The 23,317-nt window shown below is 45.1% G+C and overlaps 1 protein-coding gene across 2 annotated transcripts in view; it reads right to left on the reverse strand.

Annotated features, from left to right (window-relative positions):
* Positions 1 to 3,459: 3,459 nt before the first annotated feature.
* The window catches only part of LOC135569075 (proline-rich protein 36-like), a 47,785-nt gene continuing 27,927 nt past the window's right edge, over positions 3,460 to 23,317 (reverse strand). For both annotated transcript variants that reach the window (XM_065015921.1, XM_065015920.1), the window contains 2 exons: positions 9,859 to 10,032; positions 3,460 to 4,382 (listed from right to left, as the gene is read on the reverse strand). In XM_065015921.1, the coding sequence (XP_064871993.1) occupies positions 3,475 to 4,382; positions 9,859 to 10,027 (1,077 nt within the window). In that variant the 5' untranslated portion in view covers positions 10,028 to 10,032 and the 3' untranslated portion in view covers positions 3,460 to 3,474. The remainder of the gene's footprint in view (positions 4,383 to 9,858; positions 10,033 to 23,317) is intronic.

The raw sequence follows: 23,317 nt of genomic DNA on the forward strand, positions 1-23,317 counted from the left end.
AATTTAACTCTACCGTTCCGGAACAGAAACATTATTTTAAAAGCATGGGAAACAGTTAATAACAGTTAATTATTTGAAGTTCCGTACATTTTTTCAAACCCTCTGTCACTCAGAAATGTATTCCGGTGTCTGCCTGCATTCCAGCTGAACATCTTCTGTGTAGGCTAGCTGCCCCTCCCCGTCCCTCTGCCCTTCTGAAGCTTAGTCTACTGTAACTACTGACGTTACAAGCGTGATTCAGAAATTAAGGAGAGATTTTTAATTAGAGAAGAATGGATTAACTTGTTCAATGCTAATTAAGAATACTATCATTGTCACATTACACATTTTTTTGTTTTGTTTTTTAACTACAAAAACGTGTTTTAATTCAAATGTTGGTGCCGCTCTGCTCACAAGCTTGTTAGCTAGCTCTGGTCTCGCTCTCAAACTCTAGGCGGAATTATGTACTGTATAATGTAATGATGTCATGATGAAGGGCTAGCTCTGGTCCAACGTTAGTTAAGCCAACTCTATGAAGTATCTACATGGTATCCTTGGTCTCTCTATGCTACTGTGCTAGCTTATACATGTTGTAGGGAACAGTCACAGACGCTTTTCTCTCTCTCCCTCTAGCTCTGTGTACCTCTCTCTCTGCATCTCTCTCTCTCTGCCTCTAGCTCTGTGTACCTCTCTCTCTCTATGTATCTCTCTCTCTCTCTCTCTCTCTCACTCTCTGCCTCTATCTCTGTGTACCTCTCTCTATGTATCTCTCTCTGCATCTCTCTCTCACTCTCTGCCTCTAGCTCTGTGTACCTCTCTCTCTCTATGTATCTCTCTCTGCATCTCTCTCCCACTCTCTGCCTCTATCTCTGTGTACCTCTCTCTCTCTATGTATCTCTCTCTGCATCTCTCTCTCACTCTCTGCCTCTAGCTCTGTGTACCTCTCTCTCTCTATGTATCTCTCTCTGCATCTCTCTCTCACTCTCTGCCTCTAGCTCTGTGTACCTCTCTCTCTCTATGTATCTCTCTCTGCATCTCTCTCTCACTCTCTGCCTCTAGCTCTGTGTACCTCTCTCTCTCTCTATGTATCTCTCTCTCTCTCTATCTCTGTGTACCTCTCTCTCTGCATCTCTCTCTCTCTCTCTCTCTCTCTCTCTCTCTCTCTCTGCCTCTATCTCTGTGTACCTCTCTCTCTCTCTGTTTCTCTCTCTCTCTCGGATGGTTCTATCACCTAGCAACCAGGTGACCTTTCCCATTTGTCTCAGTTTCAGTTTGTTTGTATGTGTATGTGTGTGTGTGTGTGTGTGTGTGTGTGTGTGTGTGTGGTTGTCCTTTGTGAAATAGAAGATAGTGGTGTATACTTAGATATTGTCTCATTCAAGGGAAGCCCCTCCACACACACCCTTACAATACCCACCCTTACAATACCCACCCACCCTTACAATACCCACCCACCCACCCACTATTACAATCACCCACCCACTATTACAATCACAAACCCACCCACCCTTACAATCACCCACCCACCCACCCACCCTTACAATACCCACCCACCCACCCGCTATTACAATCACCCACCCACCCTTACAATCACCCACCCTTACAATCACCCACCCACCCACCCTTACAATACCCACCCACCCACCCACTATTACAATCACCCACCCACCCTTACACTCACCCACCCACACTAGTCATCCACATGAGAACACACACACAAACACTATAAAACACACACACACACACTACACACACACCAGACACACACACACCAGACACACAAACACTATAAAACACACACACACACACACACACACACACACACACACACACACACACACACACACACACACACACACACACCCAGACACCACACACACCAGACACCACACACCACACACACCAGACACACACACACCACACACATCAAACACCACACACACCAGACACCACACACATCAAACACCACACACACCAGACACCACACACATCAAACACCACACACACCAGACACCACACACATCAAACACCACGCACACCAGACACCACACACACACCAGACACACCAGACACACACACACCAGACACACACACACCAGACACCACGCACACCAGACACCACACACACACCAGACACACCAGACACACACACACCAGACACACACACACCAGACACACCAGACACCACACACCAGACACACAAACAGATGTATGGTCCTCCACAGTTCCCTGCTCTGTGGGAGGATGACATCATCATGGCTCTGCAGGATGGGGCGTTAAACCTACATTATCATGCTGAGCTGTCCCACACACACACACACACACACACACACACACACACACACACACACACACACACACCAGACACACCAGACACCACACACACCAGACACCACACACACCAGACACATCATACACCACACACACCTGACACACCACACACACCACACACATCATACACCAGACACCACACACAGATGTATGGTCCTCCACAGTTCCCTGCTCTGTGGGAGGATGACATCATCATGGCTCTGCAGGATGGGGCGTTAAACCTACATTTTCATGCTGAGCTGTCCCCTGACACACACACACACACACAGAGAGAGAGAGAGACAGATACACCCCCCCCCACACACACACAGAGAGACAGATACACACACACACAGAGAGAGAGACAGGGAGACAGATACACACACACACAGAGAGAGAGACAGGGAGACAGATACACACACACACAGAGAGAGAGAGAGAGAGAGAGAGAGAGAGAGAGAGAGAGAGAGAGAGAGAGAGAGAGAGACACACACACCCACACAGTCCCCTAGAACAGGATCCAGCGCCCGGTCTTCTTCTCCATCCCAGATTAACAATGGAGCAAAACCATACATAGCCTCATCCCACTGCACTGAATTCATTCATATTGGAGCCTCATCCCACTGCACTGAATTCATTCATATTGGAGCCTCATCCCACTGCACTGAATTCATTCATATTGGAGCCTCATCCCACTACACTGAATTCATTCATATTGGAGCCTCATCCCACTACACTGAATTAATTCATATTGGAGCCTCATCCCACTACACTGAATTCATTCATATTGGAGCCTCATCCCACCACTGAATTCATTCATATTGGAGCCTCATCCCACTGCACTGAATTAATTCATATTAGAGCCTCATCCCACTACACTGAATTAATTAATATTAGAGCCTCATCCCACCACTGAATTAATTCATATTGGAGCCTCATCCCACTGCACTGAATTAATTCATATTAGAGCCTCATCCCACTACACTGAATTAATTCATATTAGAGCCTCATCCGACTACACTGAATTAATTCATATTAGAGCCTCATCCCACTACACTGAATTCATTCATATTGGAGCCTCATCCCACTACACTGAATTCATTCATATTGGAGCCTCATCCCACTGCACTGAATTAATTCATATTAGAGCCTCATCCCACTACACTGAATTCAGAGAGTTACAAGTCATAGATGGAGAGATAGTGAGGGAAAGAGAGGGATGGAGAGATAGTGAGGAAAAGAGAGGGATGGAGGGATGGAGAGATAGTGAGGGCAGGAGAGGGCTGGAGGATGGAGAGATAGTGAGGGCTGGAGAGGGATGGAGAGATAGTGAGGGCCGGAGAGGGATGGAGAGATAGTGAGGGAAAGAGAGGGATGGAGAGATAGTGAGGGCCGGAGAGGGATGGAGAGATAGTGAGGGAAAGAGAGGGATGGAGGGATGGAGAGATAGTGAGTGCAGGAGAAGGATGGAGAGATGGTGAGGGAAAGAGAGGGATGGAGAGATAGTGAGGGCAGGAGAGGGGTGGAGAGATCGTGAGGGCAGGAGAGGGATGGAGAGATAGTGAGGAAAAGAGAGGGATGAGAGATAGTGAGGGCAGGAGAGGGATGGAGAGATAGTGAGGAAAAGAGAGGGATGGAGAGATAGTGAGGGAAAGAGAGGGATGGAGGATGGAGAGATAGTGAGTGCAGGAGAGGGATGGAGAGATGGTGAGGGCAGGAGAGGGATGGAGAGATAGTGAGGGCAGGAGAGGGATGGAGAGATAGTGAGGGCAGGAGAGGGATGGAGAGATGGTGAGGGCAGGAGAGGGATGGAGACATAGTGAGGGCAGGAGAGGGATGGAGAGATAGTGAGGGCAGGAGAGGGATGGAGAGATAGTGAGGGCAGGAGAGGGATGGAGAGATAGTGAGGGCAGGAGAGGGATGGAGAGATAGTGAGGGCAGGAGAGGGATGGAGAGATGGAGTGGTAGTGGTGAGATAGGATGGATAGGGATAAAGGAGTGGTATTTACCTGAGAGGTCCATGGTGATGGGGCCAGGTGCTTGGTCACACATCAGGGTCAGTCTGGTGACCTGGACATTGGGAATGGTCAGGTCTGAAAAAACACACACAGAGATGTTTCAGAGTGTGTGTGTGTGTGTGTGTGTGTGTGTGTGTGTGTGTGTGTGTGTGTGTGTGTGTGTGTGTGTGTGTGTGTGTGTGTTCTTGTTGATAATATTGAGTTATAGCTATTATTAAAGCAGCAGTAACACCAGATACCAGCATGAATCAACTAGATACCAGCAGGATGAATCAACTAGATACCAGCAGGATGAATCAACTAGATACCAGGATGAATCAACTAGATACCAGGATGAATCAACTAGATACCAGGATGAATCAACTAGATACCAGCATGAATCAACTAGATACCAGCATGAATCAACTAGATACCAGGATGAATCAACTAGATTCCAGGATGAATCATCTAGATACCAGGATGAATCAACTAGATACCAGGATGAATCAACTAAATACCAGGATGAATCAACTAGATTCCAGGATGAATCAACTCTATTAGACAGAGGTAATAGACACACGAGATGACAAGGTTCAGGGCCCAGTACCAACATTACTGTGGTCTTTGATGCAGGGCCCAGTACCAACATTACTGTGGTCTCTGATGCAGGGCCCAGTACCAACATTACTGTGGTCTCTGATGCAGGGCCCAGTACCAACATTACTGTGGTCTTTGATACAGGGCCCAGTACCAACATTACTGTGGTCTTTGATGCAGGGCCCAGTACCAACATTACTGTGGTCTTTGATGCAGGGCCCAGTACAAACATTACTGTGGTCTTTGGTGCAGGGCCCAGTACCAACATTACTGTGGTCTTTGATGCAGGGCCCAGTACCAACATTACTGTGGTCTTTAATGCAGGGCCCAGTACCAACATTACTGTGGTCTTTGATGCACGGCCCAGTACCAACATTACTGTGGTATTTGATGCAGGGCCCAGTACCAACATTACTGCGGTCTCTGATGCACAGTAACACAGTAACCCAGTAACACAGTAAGACAGTAAGACACAGTAACACACACTGACCACAGTAACACAGTAACACACACAGACCACAGTAACACAGTAAGACACAGTAACACACACTGACCACAGTAACACAGTAACACACACAGACCACAGTAACACAGTAAGACACAGTAACACAGTAACACACAGAAACACACCCTGACCACAGTAACACAGTAACACAGTAACACACAGTAACACAGTAACACAGTAACACACTGACCACAGTAACACACTGACCACAGTAATACACAGTAACACAGTAACCCACTGACCACAGTAACACAGTAACACACTGACCACAGTAACACACTGACCACAGTAATACACAGTAACACAGTAACACATTAACACACAGTAACACAGTAACACACTGACCACAGTAATACACAGTAACACACTGACCACAGTAATACACAGTAACACACAGTAACACACTGACCACAGTAATACACAGTAACACAGTAAGACACAGTAACACAGTAACACAGTAACACACTGACCACAGTAAGACACAGTAAGACACAGTAACACAGTAACACAGTAAGACACACTAACCACAGTAACACACTAACACAGTAACACAGTAACACACACTGGCCACAGTAACACACTAACCACAGTAACACAGTAAGACACAGTAACACAGTAGGACACAGTAACACACTAACCACAGTAACACAGTACCACAGTAACACAGTACCACAGTAAGACACAGTAACACAGTAACACAGTAACACAGTAACACAGTAATACACAGTAACACACAGTAAGACACAGTAAGACAGTAACACAGTAACACAGTATTACACGATAACACAGTAATACACATTAACACAGTAAAACAGTAATACACAGTAACACAGTAACACACACAGACCACAGTAACACAGTAATACACAGTAACACACAGCAACACACAGTAACACAGTAACACACACAGACCACAGTAACACAGTAACACAGTAACACAGTAAGACACAGTAACACAGTAAGACACAGTAAGACACAGTAACACAGTAACACAGTAAGACACAGTAACACAGTAACACAGTAACACACACAGACCACAGTAACACAGTAAGACACACTAACCACAGTAACACAGTAACACAGTAACACACAGTAACACAGTAAGACACAGTAACACACAGTAACACAGTAACACACTGATCACAGTAATACACAGTAACACAGTAACACACTGACCACAGTAATACACAGTAACACACAGTAACACACTGACCACAGTAATACACAGTAACACAGCAAGACACAGTAACACAGTAACACAGTAACACACAGTAACACAGTAACACACTGACCACAGTAAGACACACTGACCAGAGTAACACAGTAAGACACAGTAACACAGTAACACAGTAAGACACACTAACCACAGTAACACACTAACACAGTAACACAGTAACACACACTGAACACAGTAACACACTAACCACAGTAAGACACAGTAACACAGTAAGACACAGTAACACAGTAACACAGTGACACAGTACGACACAGTAATACAGTAAGACACAGTAACACACTAACCACAGTAACACAGTAACACAGTAAGACACAGTAACACAGTAAGACACAGTAACACAGTAAGACACAGTAACACAGTAACACAGTAAGTAACACAGTAACACAGTAACACAGTAACACAGTAAGACACAGTAACACAGTAAGTAACACACAGTAACACAGTAACACAGTAACACACACAACACAGTAACACAGTACACAGTAACACAGTAACACAGTAAGACACAGTAAGTAAGACACAGTAACACAGTAACACAGTAACACAGTAAGACACAGTAACACAGTACAGAACACAGTAAGACACAGTAACACAGTAACACAGTAACACAGTAACACAGTAACACACACACACAGTAACACAGTAAGACACAGTAACACACAGTAACACAGTAACACAGTAACACAGTACACAGTAACACAGTAACACACTAACACAGTAAGACACAGTAACACAGTAAGACACAGTAACACACAGTAACACAGTAACACAGTAACACAGTAACACAGTAACACAGTAACACAGTAACACACTGACACAGTAACACAGTAAGACACAGTAACACAGTAACACAGTAAGACACAGTAACCACAGTAACACACTAACACAGTAACACAGTAACACAGTAACAGTAACACAGTAACACACAGTAACACACAGTAACACAGTAACACACAGTAACACAGTAACACAGTAACACACACAGTAACACAGTAACACAGTAAGACACAGTAACACAGTAACACAGTACAGTAACACAGTAACACAGTAAGACACAGTAACACAGTAACACAGTAACACAGTAACACAGTAACACACAGTAACACAGTAACACACTAACACAGTAACACACACAGACCACAGTAACACAGTAAGACACACTAACACAGTAACAGTAACACAGTAACACAGTAACACAGTAACACAGTAACACAGTAACACAGTAACACACAGTAACACAGTAACACACTGAACACAGTAACACAGTAACACAGTAACACACAGTAACACAGTAACACACAGTAACACACAGTAATACAGTAAGACACAGTAACACAGTAAGACACAGTAACACAGTAACACAGTAACACACAGTAACACAGTAACACAGTAAGTAACACAGTAACACAGTAAGACACAGTAACACAGTAACACAGTAACACAGTAAGACACAGTAACACAGTAACACAGTAAGACACAGTAACACAGTAACACACTACACCACAGTAACACAGTAACACAGTAACACACAAGACACAGTAACACAGTAACACAGTAAGACACACTAACCACAGTAACACAGTAACACAGTAACACACAGTAAGACACACTAACCACAGTAACACAGTAACAGTAACACAGTAACACAGTACCACAGTAACACAGTAACACACTAACCACAGTAACACAGTAACACAGTAACACACAGTAACACAGTACACAGTAACACAGTAACACAGTAACACAGTAAGACACAGTAACACAGTAACACAGTAACACAGTAAGACACAGTAACACAGTAAGACACAGTAACACAGTAACACAGTAAGACACAGTAACACAGTAACACAGTAACACAGTAACACAGTAACACACTGACCACAGTAAGACACAGTAACCAGTAACACAGTAAGACACAGTAACACAGTAACACACAGTAACACACTAACCACAGTAACACAGTAAACACACTAACACAGTAACACAGTAACACAGTAACCACAGTAACACAGTAACACAGTAACACAGTAAGACACAGTAACACAGTAAGACACAGTAACACAGTAACACACAGTACACAGTAAGACACAGTAAGACACAGTAACACAGTAAGACACAGTAACAGTAACACAGTAAGACACAGTAACACAGTAACACAGAACACAGTAACACAGTAACACAGTAACACAGTAACACAGTAACACAGTAAGACACACAGTAACACAGTAAGACACAGTAACACAGTAACACAGTAACAGTAACACAGTAACACAGTAAGACACAGTAACACAGTAACACAGTAACACAGTAAGACACACTGACCACAGTAACACAGTAAGACACACTAACCACAGTAACACAGTAACACAGTAACACAGTAAGACACAGTAACACAGTAACAGTAAGACACACTGACCACAGTAACACAGTAAGACACACTAACCACAGTAACACACTAACACAGTAACAACACAATCACACTGACCACAGTAACACACTAACCACAGTAACACAGTACCACAGTAACACAGTACTTTCACAGTAAGACACAGTAAGACACAGTAAGATCACAGTAAGCTACAGTAACACAGTAACACAGTATTACACAGTAACACAGAACACAGTAACACAGTAACACAGTAAGACACAGTAACACAAGACACAGTAACACAGTAACACAGTAACACAGTAACACAGTAAGACACAGTAACACAGAAACACACAGTAACACAGTAACACAGTAAGACACAGTAACACAGTAACACACAACACAGTAACACAGTAACACAGTAACAACAGGTAACACAGTAACACAGTAACACAACAGTAACACAGTAACACAGTAAGACACAGTAACACAGTAAGACAGTAACACAGTAACACAGTAACACAGTAACACAGTAACACAGACCACAGTAACACAGTAACACAGTAAGACAGTAACACAGTAAGACACAGTAAGACACAGTAACACACAGTAAGACAGTAAGACACAGTAACACAGTAAGACACAGTAACACAGTAACACAGTAACACAGTAAGACACAGTAACACAGTAACACAGTAAGACACAGTAACACAGTAACACAGTAACACAGTAACACACACAGACCACAGTAACACAGTAAGACACTAACCACAGTAACACAGTAAGACACAGTAACACAGTAACACAGTAACACAGTAACACACTGACCACAGTAATACACAGTAACACACAGTAACACACTGACCTGCCACCACTGGTCCAGCTCCTAGTAGAGTCTGTTTGTATTTCCTGAGACTCTCATCATCCTTGTCTAGTTCCTGTATCTCCTGCAGGCTCTTCTGGGCTGGTGGAGTGTAGTTCAGGTCTGTCTCGTCGTCCTCCTCTCCCACAGGCTTCTCCTCCTTATCCGCCATCAAACCTGCATGGGAAAACAGGGTATCAACACAATCAGAGACCCTGCATCTCTCTCTCTCTCACACTCTCTCTGTCTTTCTCTCTCTCTCTCAGTCTCTTTCTTTCTCTCTAGGATCTTCATTTGATCTCCCTGTTGTTGCTACAGATGTAGGATCTTCATTTGATCTCCCTGTTGTTGCTACAGATGTAGGATCTTAATTTGATCTCCTGTTCCTTCTACAACCAAGTCTTACTGACTGAGATGACTAGGATCTTACTGATTTGATCTCCCTGTTGTTGCTACAGGTTACAGACTGTAGGATCTTCATTTGATCTCCCTGTTGTTGCTACAGGTTACAGATGTAGGATCTTCATTTGATCTCCCTGTTGTTGCTGAGTCTTCATTTGAGGTTACAGATGTAGGATCTTCATTTGATCTCCCTGTTGTTGCTACAGGTTACAGATGTAGGATCTTCATTTGATCTCCCTGTTGTTGCTACAGACCAAGGATCTTCATTTGATCTCCCTGTTGTTACAGGTTACAGGTGTAGGATCTTCATTTGATCTCCCTGTTGTTGCTACAGGTTACAGGTGTAGGATCTTCATTTGATCTCCCTGTTGTTGCTACGGGTGTAGGATCTTCATTTGATCTCCCTGTTGTTGCTACAGGTTACAGGATCTTCATTTGATCTCCCTGTTGTTGCTACAGGTTACAGGTGTAGGATCTTCATTTGATCTCCCTGTTGTTGCTACAGGTTACAGATGTAGGATCTTCATTTGATCTCCCTGTTGTTGCTACAGATGTAGGATCTTCATTTGATCTCCCTGTTGTTGCTACAGGTTACAGGTGTAGGATCTTCATTTGATCTCCCTGTTGTTGCTACAGGTTACAGGTGTAGGATCTTCATTTGATCTCCCTGTTGTTGCTACAGGTTACAGATGTAGGATCTTCATTTGATCTCCCTGTTGTTGCTACGGGTTACAGATGTAGGATCTTCATTTGATCTCCCTGTTGTTGCTACGGGTTACTTACAGTGAACAGAGTACTGTAAGGGGTTAGCATGTTTAACAGCTTGTGGTGGGATACAGAGTTGTTTGTATGGTTAATGATCTAGAACAGAGCAGCTCTGAAAACACACACCTGCACGCACACGGACAAACACACACATACACACTACAGGATGACATAATGCCTTCCACCTGTCTAGATGGGGTCAACTCCCCATGGAGGATAGATGTGTGTGTGTGTGTGTTCTCTCCTGAGTGTCTGTTATTTACAACGTCTCCATGACAACCAGGATCGAAGAAGCTGCCTTTCTTTCTCTCTCAGTCTCCATGGCAACCACTTTTTTAAAAATAATGAAATAACATGACATCACCATACTGATAATGTCCATACCATGAAGATAAACAATGACTATATTACCTCTATGAATCACCCGGTATCTGATTTCAATGGTTTCACTTGAGGAAATATCCACTAACTCAAGTCAGTACACAGAATAAGTGAAAGTGGTTCAATGGCCCAGTCCTTTAAAAAACAGAACAGCCCTGGGGTGCTGGAGCGGTCCGACTCTGATCTACTTCCTATTTCTGTATCTCTATCCTGTCCAATAAACATCATGGCTCAAGCCTCATGACACGACACAATATGAGGAAGTAGAAGAGGATCAACAGTGGAACATTACTAAAACAACCTACAGCTGACGACAACCAAGTCTTACTGACTGAGTCCTACTGACTACAACTGAGTCCTACTGACTAAAACCAAGTCTTACTGACTGAGTCCTACTGACTACAACTGAGTCCTACTGACTGAGTCCTACTGACGACAACCGAGTCTTACTGACTGAGTCCTACTGACTACAACCAAGTCTTACTGACTGAGTCCTACTGACTACAACTGAGTCCTACTGACTAAAACCAAGTCTTACTGACTGAGTCCTACTGACTACAACTGAGTCCTACTGACTGAGTCCTACTGACGACAACCGAGTCCTACTGACTGAGTCCTACTGACGACAACCGAGTCTTACTGACTGAGTCCTACTGACTACAACCAAGTCTTACTGACTGAGTCCTACTGACTACAACCAAGTCTTACTGACTGAGTCCTACTGACGACAACCGAGTCTTACTGACTGAGTCCTACTGACTACAACTGAGTCCTACTGACGACAACCAAGTCTTACTGACTGAGTCCTACTGACGACAACCAAGTCTTACTGACTGAGTCCTACTGACTACAACTGAGTCCTACTGACTACAACCAAGTCTTACTGACTGAGTCCTACTGACGACAACCAAGTCTTACTGACTGAGTCCTACTGACTACAACTGAGTCCTACTGACGACAACCAAGTCTTACTGACTGAGTCCTACTGACTACAACCAAGTCTTACTGACTGAGTCCTACTGACGACAACCAAGTCTTACTGACTGAGTCCTACTGACGACAACCAAGTCTTACTGACTGAGTCCTACTGACTACAACCAAGTCTTACTGACTGAGTCCTACTGTCGACAACCAAGTCTTACTGACTGAGTCCTACTGACTACAACCAAGTCTTACTGACTGAGTCCTACTGACTACAACCAAGTCTTACTGACTGAGTCCTACTGTCGACAACCAAGTCTTACTGACTGAGTCCTACTGACTACAACCAAGTCTTACTGACTGAGTCCTACTGACGACAACCAAGTCTTACTGACTGAGTCCTACTGACTACAACCAAGTCTTACTGACTGAGTCCTACTGACTACAACCAAGTCTTACTGACTGAGTCCTACTGACGACAACCAAGTCTTACTGACTGAGTCCTACTGACTGAGTCCTACTGACTGAGTCCTACTGACGACAACCAAGTCTTACTGACTGAGTCCTACTGACTACAACTGAGTCCTACTGACTACAACTGAGTCCTACTGACTACAACTGAGTCCTACTGACTACAACTGAGTCCTACTGACTACAACTGAGTCCTACTGACTAAAACCAAGTCTTACTGACTGAGTCCTACTGACTACAACCAAGTCTTACTGACTACAACTGAGTCCTACTGACTACAACTGAGTCCTACTGACTACAACTGAGTCCTACTGACGACAACCAAGTCTTACTGACTGAGTCCTACTGACTACAACTGAGTCCTACTGACGACAACCAAGTCTTACTGACTGAGTCCTACTGACTACAACTCAGTCCTACTGACGACAACCAAGTCTTACTGACTGAGTCCTACTGACTACAACCAAGTCTTACTGACTGAGTCCTACTGACTACAACCAAGTCTTACTGACTGAGTCCTACTGACTACAACCAAGTCTTACTGACTGAGTCCTACTGACTACAACCAAGTCTTACTGACTGAGTCCTACTGACTACAACCAAGTCTTACTGACTGAGTCCTACTGACGACAACCAAGTCTTACTGACTGAGTCCTACTGACTACAACTGAGTCCTACTGACTACAACTGAGTCCTACTGACTACAACTGAGTCCTACTGACTACAACTGAGTCCTACTGTCGACAACCAAGTCTTACTGACTGAGTCCTACTGACTACAACTGAGTCCTACTGACTACAACTGAGTCCTACTGACTAAAACCAAGTCTTACTGACTGAGTCCTACTGACTACAACTGAGTCCTACTGACTACAACTCAGTCCTACTGACTAAAACCAAGTCTTACTGACTGAGTCCTACTGACTACAACTGAGTCCTACTGACTACAACCAAGTCTTACTGACTGAGTCCTACTGACTACAACTGAGTCCTACTGACTACAACTGAGTCCTACTGACTACAACCAAGTCTTACTGACTGAGTCCTACTGACTACAACTGAGTCCTACTGACTACAACCAAGTCTTACTGACTGAGTCCTACTGACTACAACTGAGTCCTACTGACTACAACCAAGTCTTACTGACTGAGTCCTACTGACTACAACCAAGTCTTACTGACTGAGTCCTACTGACTACAACTGAGTCCTACTGACTAAAACCAAGTCTTACTGACTGAGTCCTACTGACTACAACCAAGTCTTACTGACTGAGTCCTACTGACTACAACCAAGTCTTACTGACTGAGTCCTACTGACTAAAACCAAGTCTTACTGACTGAGTCCTACTGACTACAACTGAGGCCTACTGACTGAGTCCTACTGACTACAACCAAGTCTTACTGACTGAGTCCTACTGACGACAACCAAGTCTTACTGACTGAGTCCTACTGACTACAACCAAGTCTTACTGACTGAGTCCTACTGACTACAACTGAGTCCTACTGACTACAACTGAGTCCTACTGACTAAAACCAAGTCTTACTGACTGAGTCCTACTGACTACAACCAAGTCTTACTGACTGAGTCCTACTGACTACAACCAAGTCTTACTGACTGAGTCCTACTGACTAAAACCAAGTCTTACTGACTGAGTCCTACTGACTACAACTGAGTCCTACTGACTGAGTCCTACTGACTACAACCAAGTCTTACTGACTGAGTCCTACTGACGACAACCAAGTCTTACTGACTGAGTCCTACTGACTACAACCAAGTCTTACTGACTACAACCAAGTCTTACTGACTACAACTGAGTCATACTGACTAAAACAAAGTCTTACTGACTGAGTCCTACTGACTAAAACCAAGTCTTACTGACTGAGTCCTACTGACTACAACTGAGTCCTACTGACTACAACCAAGTCTTACTGACTGAGTCCTACTGACTAAAACCAAGTCTTACTGACTGAGTCCTACTGACTAAAACCAAGTCTTACTGACTGAGTCCTACTGACTAAAAATGAATGCTACTGACTACAAATTAATCCTACTGACTACAAATGAGTCCTACTGACTACAAATGAATCCAACTGACTACAACCAAGTCTTACTGACTACAAATGAGTCCTACTGACTACAACCAAGTCTTACTGACTGAGTCCTACTGACTACAACCAAGTCTTACTGACGTAGTCCTACTGACTACAACCAAGCCTTACTGACGTAGTCCTACTGACTACAACCAAGTCCAACTGACTTCAACTGACTACAACTGAGTCCAACTAACTACAACTGAGTCCAACTGAGTCCAACTGACTCCACCTGAGTCCAACGGAGTCCAACAGTGGTCCTGTATGGCTCAGCTGGCAGAGCATGGAGCTTTCAACACTAAAGACTGTGGGTTAAGGGGCAGCCCTCAGGGGGGAACTGTGGGGGGACCTTGGATGGTTTGGTGGCCTGGAGGTTGGGAGCTTGGATGGTTTGGTGGCCTGGAGGTTGGGAGCTTGGATGGTTTGGTGGCCTGGCGGTTGGGACCTTGGATGGTTTGGTGGCCTGGCGGTTGGGAGCTTGGATGGTTTGGTGGCCTGGCGGTTGGGAGCTTGGATGGTTTGGTGGCCTGGCGGTTGAGAGCTTGGATGGTTTGGTGGCCTGGCGGTTGGGAGCTTGGATGGTTTGGTGGCCTGGCGGTTGGGAGCTTGGATGGTTTGGTGGCCTGGCGGTTGGGAGCTTGGATGGTTTGGTGGCCTGGCGGTTGGGAGCTTGGATGGTTTGGTGGCCTGGCGGTTGGGAGCTTGGATGGTTTGGTGGCCTGGAGGTTGGGAGCTTGGATGGTTTGGTGGCCTGGCGGTTGGGAGGTTGCTAATTAGAATCCCTGATTCAACTTGGTGGGAGATCTGTCAATGTGCTCTTGGGCGGGGTGCTTGACCCAGGCTGCTCCTGTGGGTCTCTCTGGATGGGAGTCTGTTAGACTGGATGTAATGTAGATGCTGAGCGGCAGGAGGTAGATTGTATGTTTTAATATTCAATAAAATAAAAATAAAACATGGATTTAAAACATATATATATTGTGGGTTCGATTTCTGCTGAGGAAAAGCATATGAGAAATGTATACACACATCACTGTAAGTCGCTTTGGAAAAATAGCATACATTATGTTATTATATCAACTGACCTAAACTGAGTCCAACTGACTGAGTCCAACTGACCTAAACTGAGTCCAACTGACTGAGTCCAACTGACCTAAACTGAGTCCAACTGACCTAAACTGAGTCCAACTGACTGAGTCCAACTGACCTAAACTGAGTCCAACCGACCGGAGAGTAGTTTTGGGGTAATACCATGTATGGTCAGAGGGGGAGAGTAGTGTTGTGGTAATACCATGTATGGTCAGAGGGGGGAGAGTAGTTTTGGGGTAATACCATGTATGGTCAGAGGGGGGAGAGTAGTTTTGGGGTAATACCATGTATGGTCAGAGGGGGAGAGTAGTTTTGGGGTAATACCATGTATGGTCAGAGGGGGTAGAGTAGTTTTGGGGTAATACCATGTATGGTCAGAGGGGGGAGAGTAGTTTTGGGGTAATACCATGTATGGTCAGAGGGGGAGAGTAGTTTTGGGGTAATACCATGTATGGTCAGAGGGGGAGAGTAGTTTTGGGGTAATACCATGTATGGTCAGAGGGGGAGAGTAGTTTTGGGGTAATACCATGTATGGTCAGAGGGGGAGAGTAGTTTTGGGGTAATACCATGTATGGTCAGAGGGGGAGAGTAGTTTTGGGGTAATACCATGTATGGTCAGAGGGGGGAGAGTAGTTTTGGGGTAATACCATGTATGGTCAGAGGGGGGAGAGTAGTTTTGGTGTAATACCATGTATGGTCAGAGGGGGGAGAGTAGCTTCGTTAGATTCACACTGTGGTGGGAATCAAGTATTGACGTCATTGGAGCTTCGCATAAACATAAACATTTGAGTGAGGACTGGGAATCATGGCTCTCTACTGAATTACAGTAAAAACCAACAGTCAGGACTGGGAATCATGTCTCTCTACTGAATTACAGTAAAAACCAACAGTCAGGACTGGGAATCATGGCTCTCTACTGAATTACAGTAAAAACCAACAGTCAGGACTGGGAATCATGTCTCTCTACTGAATTACAGTAAAAACCAACAGTCAGGACTGGGAATCATGGCTCTCTACTGAATTACAGTAAAAACCAACAGTCAGGACTGGGAATCATGTCTCTCTACTGAATTACAGTAAAAACCAACAGTCAGGACTGGGAATCATGTCTCTCTACTGAATTACAGTAAAAACCAACAGTCAGGACTGGGAATCATGGCTCTCTACTGAATTACAGTAAAAACCAACAGTCAGGACTGGGAATCATGTCTCTCTACTGAATTACAGTAAAAACCAACAGTCAGGACTGGGCATCATGGCTCTCTACTGAATTACAGTAAAAACCAACAGTCAGGACTGGGAATCATGGCTCTCTACTGAATTACAGTAAAAACCAACAGTCAGGACTGGGCATCATGGCTCTCTACTGAATTACAGTAAAAACCAACATCATGGCATCATGGCTCTCTACTGAATTACAGTAAAAACCAACAGTCAGGACTGGGAATCATGGCTCTCTACTGAATTACAGTTAAAACCAACAGTCAGGACTGGGAATCATGGCTCTCTACTGAATTACAGTAAAAACCAACAGTCAGGACTGGGCATCATGGCTCTCTACTGAATTACAGTAAAAACCAACAGTCAGGACTGGGCATCATGGCTCTCTACTGAATTACAGTAAAAACCAACAGTCAGGACTGGGAATCATGGCTCTCTACTGAATTACAGTAAAAACCAACAGCCTGCAGCTGGGGATTATCTAAAATCCCCTCCCAATGAAATGTAACAATGTTTCTCATACACAATGAAATGAAACACAGACAACCTCTTGCTAATCAGAAGGCTATTGGAAAGGGAAAGAGGGGGATATCTAGTCAGTTGTACAACTGAATGCATTCAACTGAAATGTGCGATTGGTTCTGGGGCGGGGCTTAGCGAAGGGTCTACGGCAGTTGCTGTCCATTGGAATGTTGAGATTGGTTCTGGGGCGGGGCTTAGCGAAGGGTCTACGGCAGTTGCTGTCCATTGGAATGTTGCGATTGGTTCTGGGGCGGGGCTTAGCGAAGGGTCGACGGCAGTTGCTGTCCATTGGAATGTTGTGATTGGTTCTGGGGCGGGGCTTAGCGAAGGGTCGACGGCAGTTGCTGTCCATTGGAATGTTGTGATTGGTTCTGGGGCGGGGCTTAGCGAAGGGTCGACGAAGAACAAATTGTTATTTACAATGACGGCCTCAAACAGAGAGGAGGAGATGGAGGGGAGCGGAGGGAGGGAGGGGGGGGCACCCCTTTATTACTAGGAGTCCCCTCAGGTACAAACACTGATAATCACACACACACACACACACACACACACACACACACACACACAGGCAGGTGCTCACAAACACACACTGACATTCTCACACACAAACAGTAGTAGGTTGGTTGTACTACTGTATGTCGTAGGGAGGATATTAGTCTCTCTCTCTGTCTCTCTGTCTCTCTATCTACACACCAACACAGAAGGAACAAACGCATCAACACCAACACACGAACCAACTCACGCATCTACACCAACACAGAAGGAACAAACGCATCTCCACACCAACACAGAAGGAACAAACGCATCTCCACACCAACACAGAAGGAACAAACGCATCTCCACACCAACACAGAAGGAACAAACGCATCTCCACACCAACACAGAAGGAACAAACGCATCTCCACACCATCTCCACACCAACACAGAAGGAACAAACGCATCTCCACACCAACACAGAAGGAACAAACGCATCTACACACACAGAAGGAACAAACGCATCTCCACACCAACACAGAAGGAACAAACGCATCTCCACACCAACACAGAAGGAACAAACGCATCTCCACACCAACACAGAAGGAACAAACGCATCTCCACACCAACACAGAAGGAACAAACGCATCTCCACACAACACAGAAGGAACAAACGCATCTCACACCAACACAGAAGGAACAAACGCATCTCCACACCAACACAGAAGGAACAAACGCATCTCCACACCAACACAGAAGGAACAAACGCATCTCCACACCAACACAGAAGGAACAAACGCATCTCCACACCAACACAGAAGGAACAAACGCATCTCCACACCAACACAGAAGGAACAAACGCATCTCCACACCAACACAGAAGGAACAAACGCATCTCCACACCAACACAGAAGGAACAAACGCATCTCCACACCAACACAGAAGGAACAAACGCATCTCCACACCAACACAGAAGGAACAAACGCATCTCCACACCAACACAGAAGGAACAAACACATCTCCACACCAACACAGAAGGAACAAACACATCTCCACACCAACACAGAAGGAACAAACACATCTCCACACCAACACCTTGGGGAGAACATGCCGTCTAATTGATTCACTCAGTGTAACATGTGTCTTCCCCCCCCCCCCCACACTCACACACAATCTCATCCATCACTTCCCCCCGTCCCCCCCCACCACACTCACACACAATCTCATCCATCACTTTTGACAGGGGGGTAGATGTGGTGACATCATTCAGCTGACACACACACACACACACACACATACGCCCAATTGGCAGACAACCAGGAGTGCGTGAACAGAAAAGCCCTGATACAACAGGTCCTGAGACATGAAATTACAACAGACACCACAACACACACACACATACCACAACACACACACACCACACACACACACACACACACACACAACACACACACACACACAACACACACACAGACACACACACAGGACCAATACAATATGGACCACCTTTGGCTTGTCTTATCATATCAAACATAAAACCATCTCCAACCACCTAGAGACTGATCATATATATATATATATATTTATATACACACACACAGAAAATAATCTACACTGTACAGACTAGACAGAAAGACACACACACACACACACACACACACACACACACACACACACACACACACACACACACACACAGGTAAAACAGCATAAAAGGCAGTGTTGTTACCTTGGTAACACATGGTTAGCCAGAGAAGCTCCAGAACCTGACCCCCAAACTCACACACATCCAAGCCCAGCATGGTGGCTGCTGCCGGGGCTACACTGGGCTCCAGAGGCTGGCTGACTACCGGGATCCTCCACAGGTAGGGCAAAGTAACCAGCACGCAAACGGTTTCAAGTCAGCAGTATCAAAAAGAGTCCTTTTAAACAGAGGAATGAAGAAACAAGCATCCCTTCTTCTCCTAACAGGACAGATATCGAGAGAGAGAGAGAGAGAGAGAGAGAGAGAGAGGGAGAGGGAGAATCCTTGGGTGTGGGTGGGGATGAGAGGGATAGAGCATCTGTGAAGGAGAGAGAGAGAGAGAGAGAGAGAGAGAGAGAGAGAGAGAGAGAGAGAGAGAGAGAGAGAGAGAGAGAGAGAAGAGAGAGAGAGAGAGAGAGAGAGAGAGAGAGAGAGAGAAAGAGAGAGAGAGAGAGGAGTGTCTGTGCCGGCTCCCTACAAAATGTGTAAGCTAGCACGGTAGCATAGTGACACCCGATGATGTCATTGACTAAATGCTAAGTCCTCGATTGATTTATATTGGAAATGCTAATGGATAATTTTGAAAATCATATTCAGTTAGCTTAAGATGCTAAATTAGAAATGTTAATTCCTATTTGTATTTAGTTAGAGATGCAAAGGGAGATGCTAGCCCTGTCTACAGTTCTGTGTGCTGGAGATACCATTCCAGTATGCAGACGATAGCTATCGATTCTCAGACAGAAGTAGCTAAACCTCTGCCTCCTCTCCTCCTCCTCTCCCTCTATCCTCCCCCCCCCCCATCCTCCTCCCTCCCTCCCTCCTTCAGTCACCAGCCCAGAGACTGCAATGAGCTCATCTTTCCCCCTTCCCACCCTCCCTCCCTCGCTTGCTTTCGCTCACTCCCATTCTCCCACTCGCTCTCTCTCATGCTCTATTTTTTTGCTTCCTCAGTACACAAGCCACTCTCCCTCTCGTCCCTCCATCCATCCACTCTCCCTCTCCTCCCTACGTCCACTCTCCTTCTCCTCATCCACTCTCCCTCTCCTCCCTATGTCCACTCTCCTTCTCCATCCATCCACTCTCACTCTCCTCCCTCCACCCACTCTCCCTCTCCTCCCTCCACCCACTCTCCTTTTCCTCCCTCCATCCACTCTCCTTCTCCTCCCTCCCTCCATCCACTCTCCTTCTCCTCCCTCCATCCACTCTCCCTCTCCTCCCTCCATCCACTCTCCTTCTCCTCCCTCCATCCACTCTCCTTCTCCTCCCTCCATCCACTCTCCTTCTCCTCCCTCCATCCACTCTCCTTCTCCTCCCTCCATCCACTCTCCTTCTCCTCCCTCCATCCACTCTCCAGAGGTACCTGAAGAGTTAACCAACCCTGTGAAGGGGTTTTGGTACCTGAAGAGTTAACCAACCCAGTGAAGGGGTTTGGTACCTGAAGAGTTAACCAACCCAGTGAAGGGGTTTGGTACCTGAAGAGTTAACCAACCCAGTGAAGGGGTTTGGTACCTGAAGAGTTAACCAACCCTGTGAAGGGGTTTGGTACCTGAAGAGTTAACCAACCCTGTGAAGGGGTTTGGTACCTCAGAGGTACCTGAAGGGTTAACCAACCCTGTGAAGGGGTTTGGTACCTCAGAGGGAGCTTAAGCGTTACCTTGTGTAGTAGAGTTTGGGAAAGAAGAAGGGAGTAATTAAGTGAGGTATGTTGGAAGCTTCTGTAGTAGAGAACATTGGAAACAGGACCCTGATCTAGGATCAGTCCTAACACAACACTAACCACAGATCTAGGATCAATCCTAACACAACACTAACCACAGATCTAGAATCAGTCCTAACACAACACTAACCACAGATCTAGAATCAATCCTAACACAACACTAACCACAGATCTAGAATCAGTCCTAACACAACACTAACCACAGATCTAGGATCAGTCCTAACACAACACTAACCACAGATCTAGGATCAATCCTAACACAACACTAACCACAGATCTAGAATCCATCCTAACACAACACTAACCACAGATCTAGGATCAATCCTAACACTAACCACAGATCTAGAATCAGTCCTAACACAACACTAACCACAGATCTAGGATCAGTCCTAACACAACACTAACCACAGATCTAGGATCAACCCTAACAACACTAACCACAGATCTAGAATCTTACCTAACAACACTAACCACAGATCTAGGATCAGTCCTAACAACACTGACCACAGATCTAGGATCAATCCTAACACAACACTAACCACAGATCTAGAATCAGTCCTAACACAACACTAACCACAGATCTAGGATCAGTCCTAACACAACACTAACCACAGATCTAGGATCAGTCCTAACAACACTGACCACAGATCTAGGATCAGTCCTAACAACACTGACCACAGATCTAGGATCAGTCCTAACAACACTAACCACAGATCTAGGATCAGTCCTAACAACACTGACCACAGATCTAGGATCAGTCCTAACAACACTGACCACAGATCTAGGATCAGTCCTAACAACACTAACCACTAGGACAGTCACAGATCTAGGATCAGTCCTAACAACACTGACCACAGATCTAGGATCAGTCCTAACAACACTAACCACAGATCTAGGATCAGTCCTAAAAACACTAACCACAGATCTAGAATCAGTCCTAACAACACTAACCACAGATCTAGGATCAGTCCTAACAAACACTAACCACAGATCTAGAATCAACCTCCTAACACAACACTAACCACAGATCTAACACTAACCACAGATCTAGTCAGTCCTAACACAACACTAACCACAGATCTAGGATCAGTCCTAACACAACACTAACCACAGATCTAGGATCAACCTAACAACACTAACCACAGATCTAGAATCAACAACACTAACAGATCTAGGATCAGTCCTAACAACACTGACCACAGATCTAGGATCAGTCCTAACACAACACTAACCACAGATCTAGGATCAGTCCTAACACAACACTAACCACAGATCTAGGATCAGTCCTAACACAACACTAACCACAGATCTAGGATCAGTCCTAACAACACTGACCACAGATCTAGGATCAGTCCTAACAACACTGACCACAGATCTAGGATCAGTCCTAACACAACACTAACCACAGATCTAGGATCAGTCCTAACAACACTGACCACAGATCTAGGATCAGTCCTAACAACACTGACCACAGATCTAGGATCAGTCCTAACAACACTAACCACAGATCTAGAATCAACCCTAAAAACACTAACCACAGATCTAGAATCAGTCCTAACACAACACTAACCACAGATCTAGGATCAGTCCTAACAACACTGACCACAGATCTAGGATCAGTCCTAACAACACTAACCACAGATCTAGAATCAACCCTAAAAACACTAAC

Source organism: Oncorhynchus nerka, unplaced genomic scaffold (genome assembly GCF_034236695.1).
Source record: "Oncorhynchus nerka isolate Pitt River unplaced genomic scaffold, Oner_Uvic_2.0 unplaced_scaffold_1211, whole genome shotgun sequence".
Taxonomy (NCBI): Eukaryota; Metazoa; Chordata; class Actinopteri; order Salmoniformes; family Salmonidae; genus Oncorhynchus; species Oncorhynchus nerka.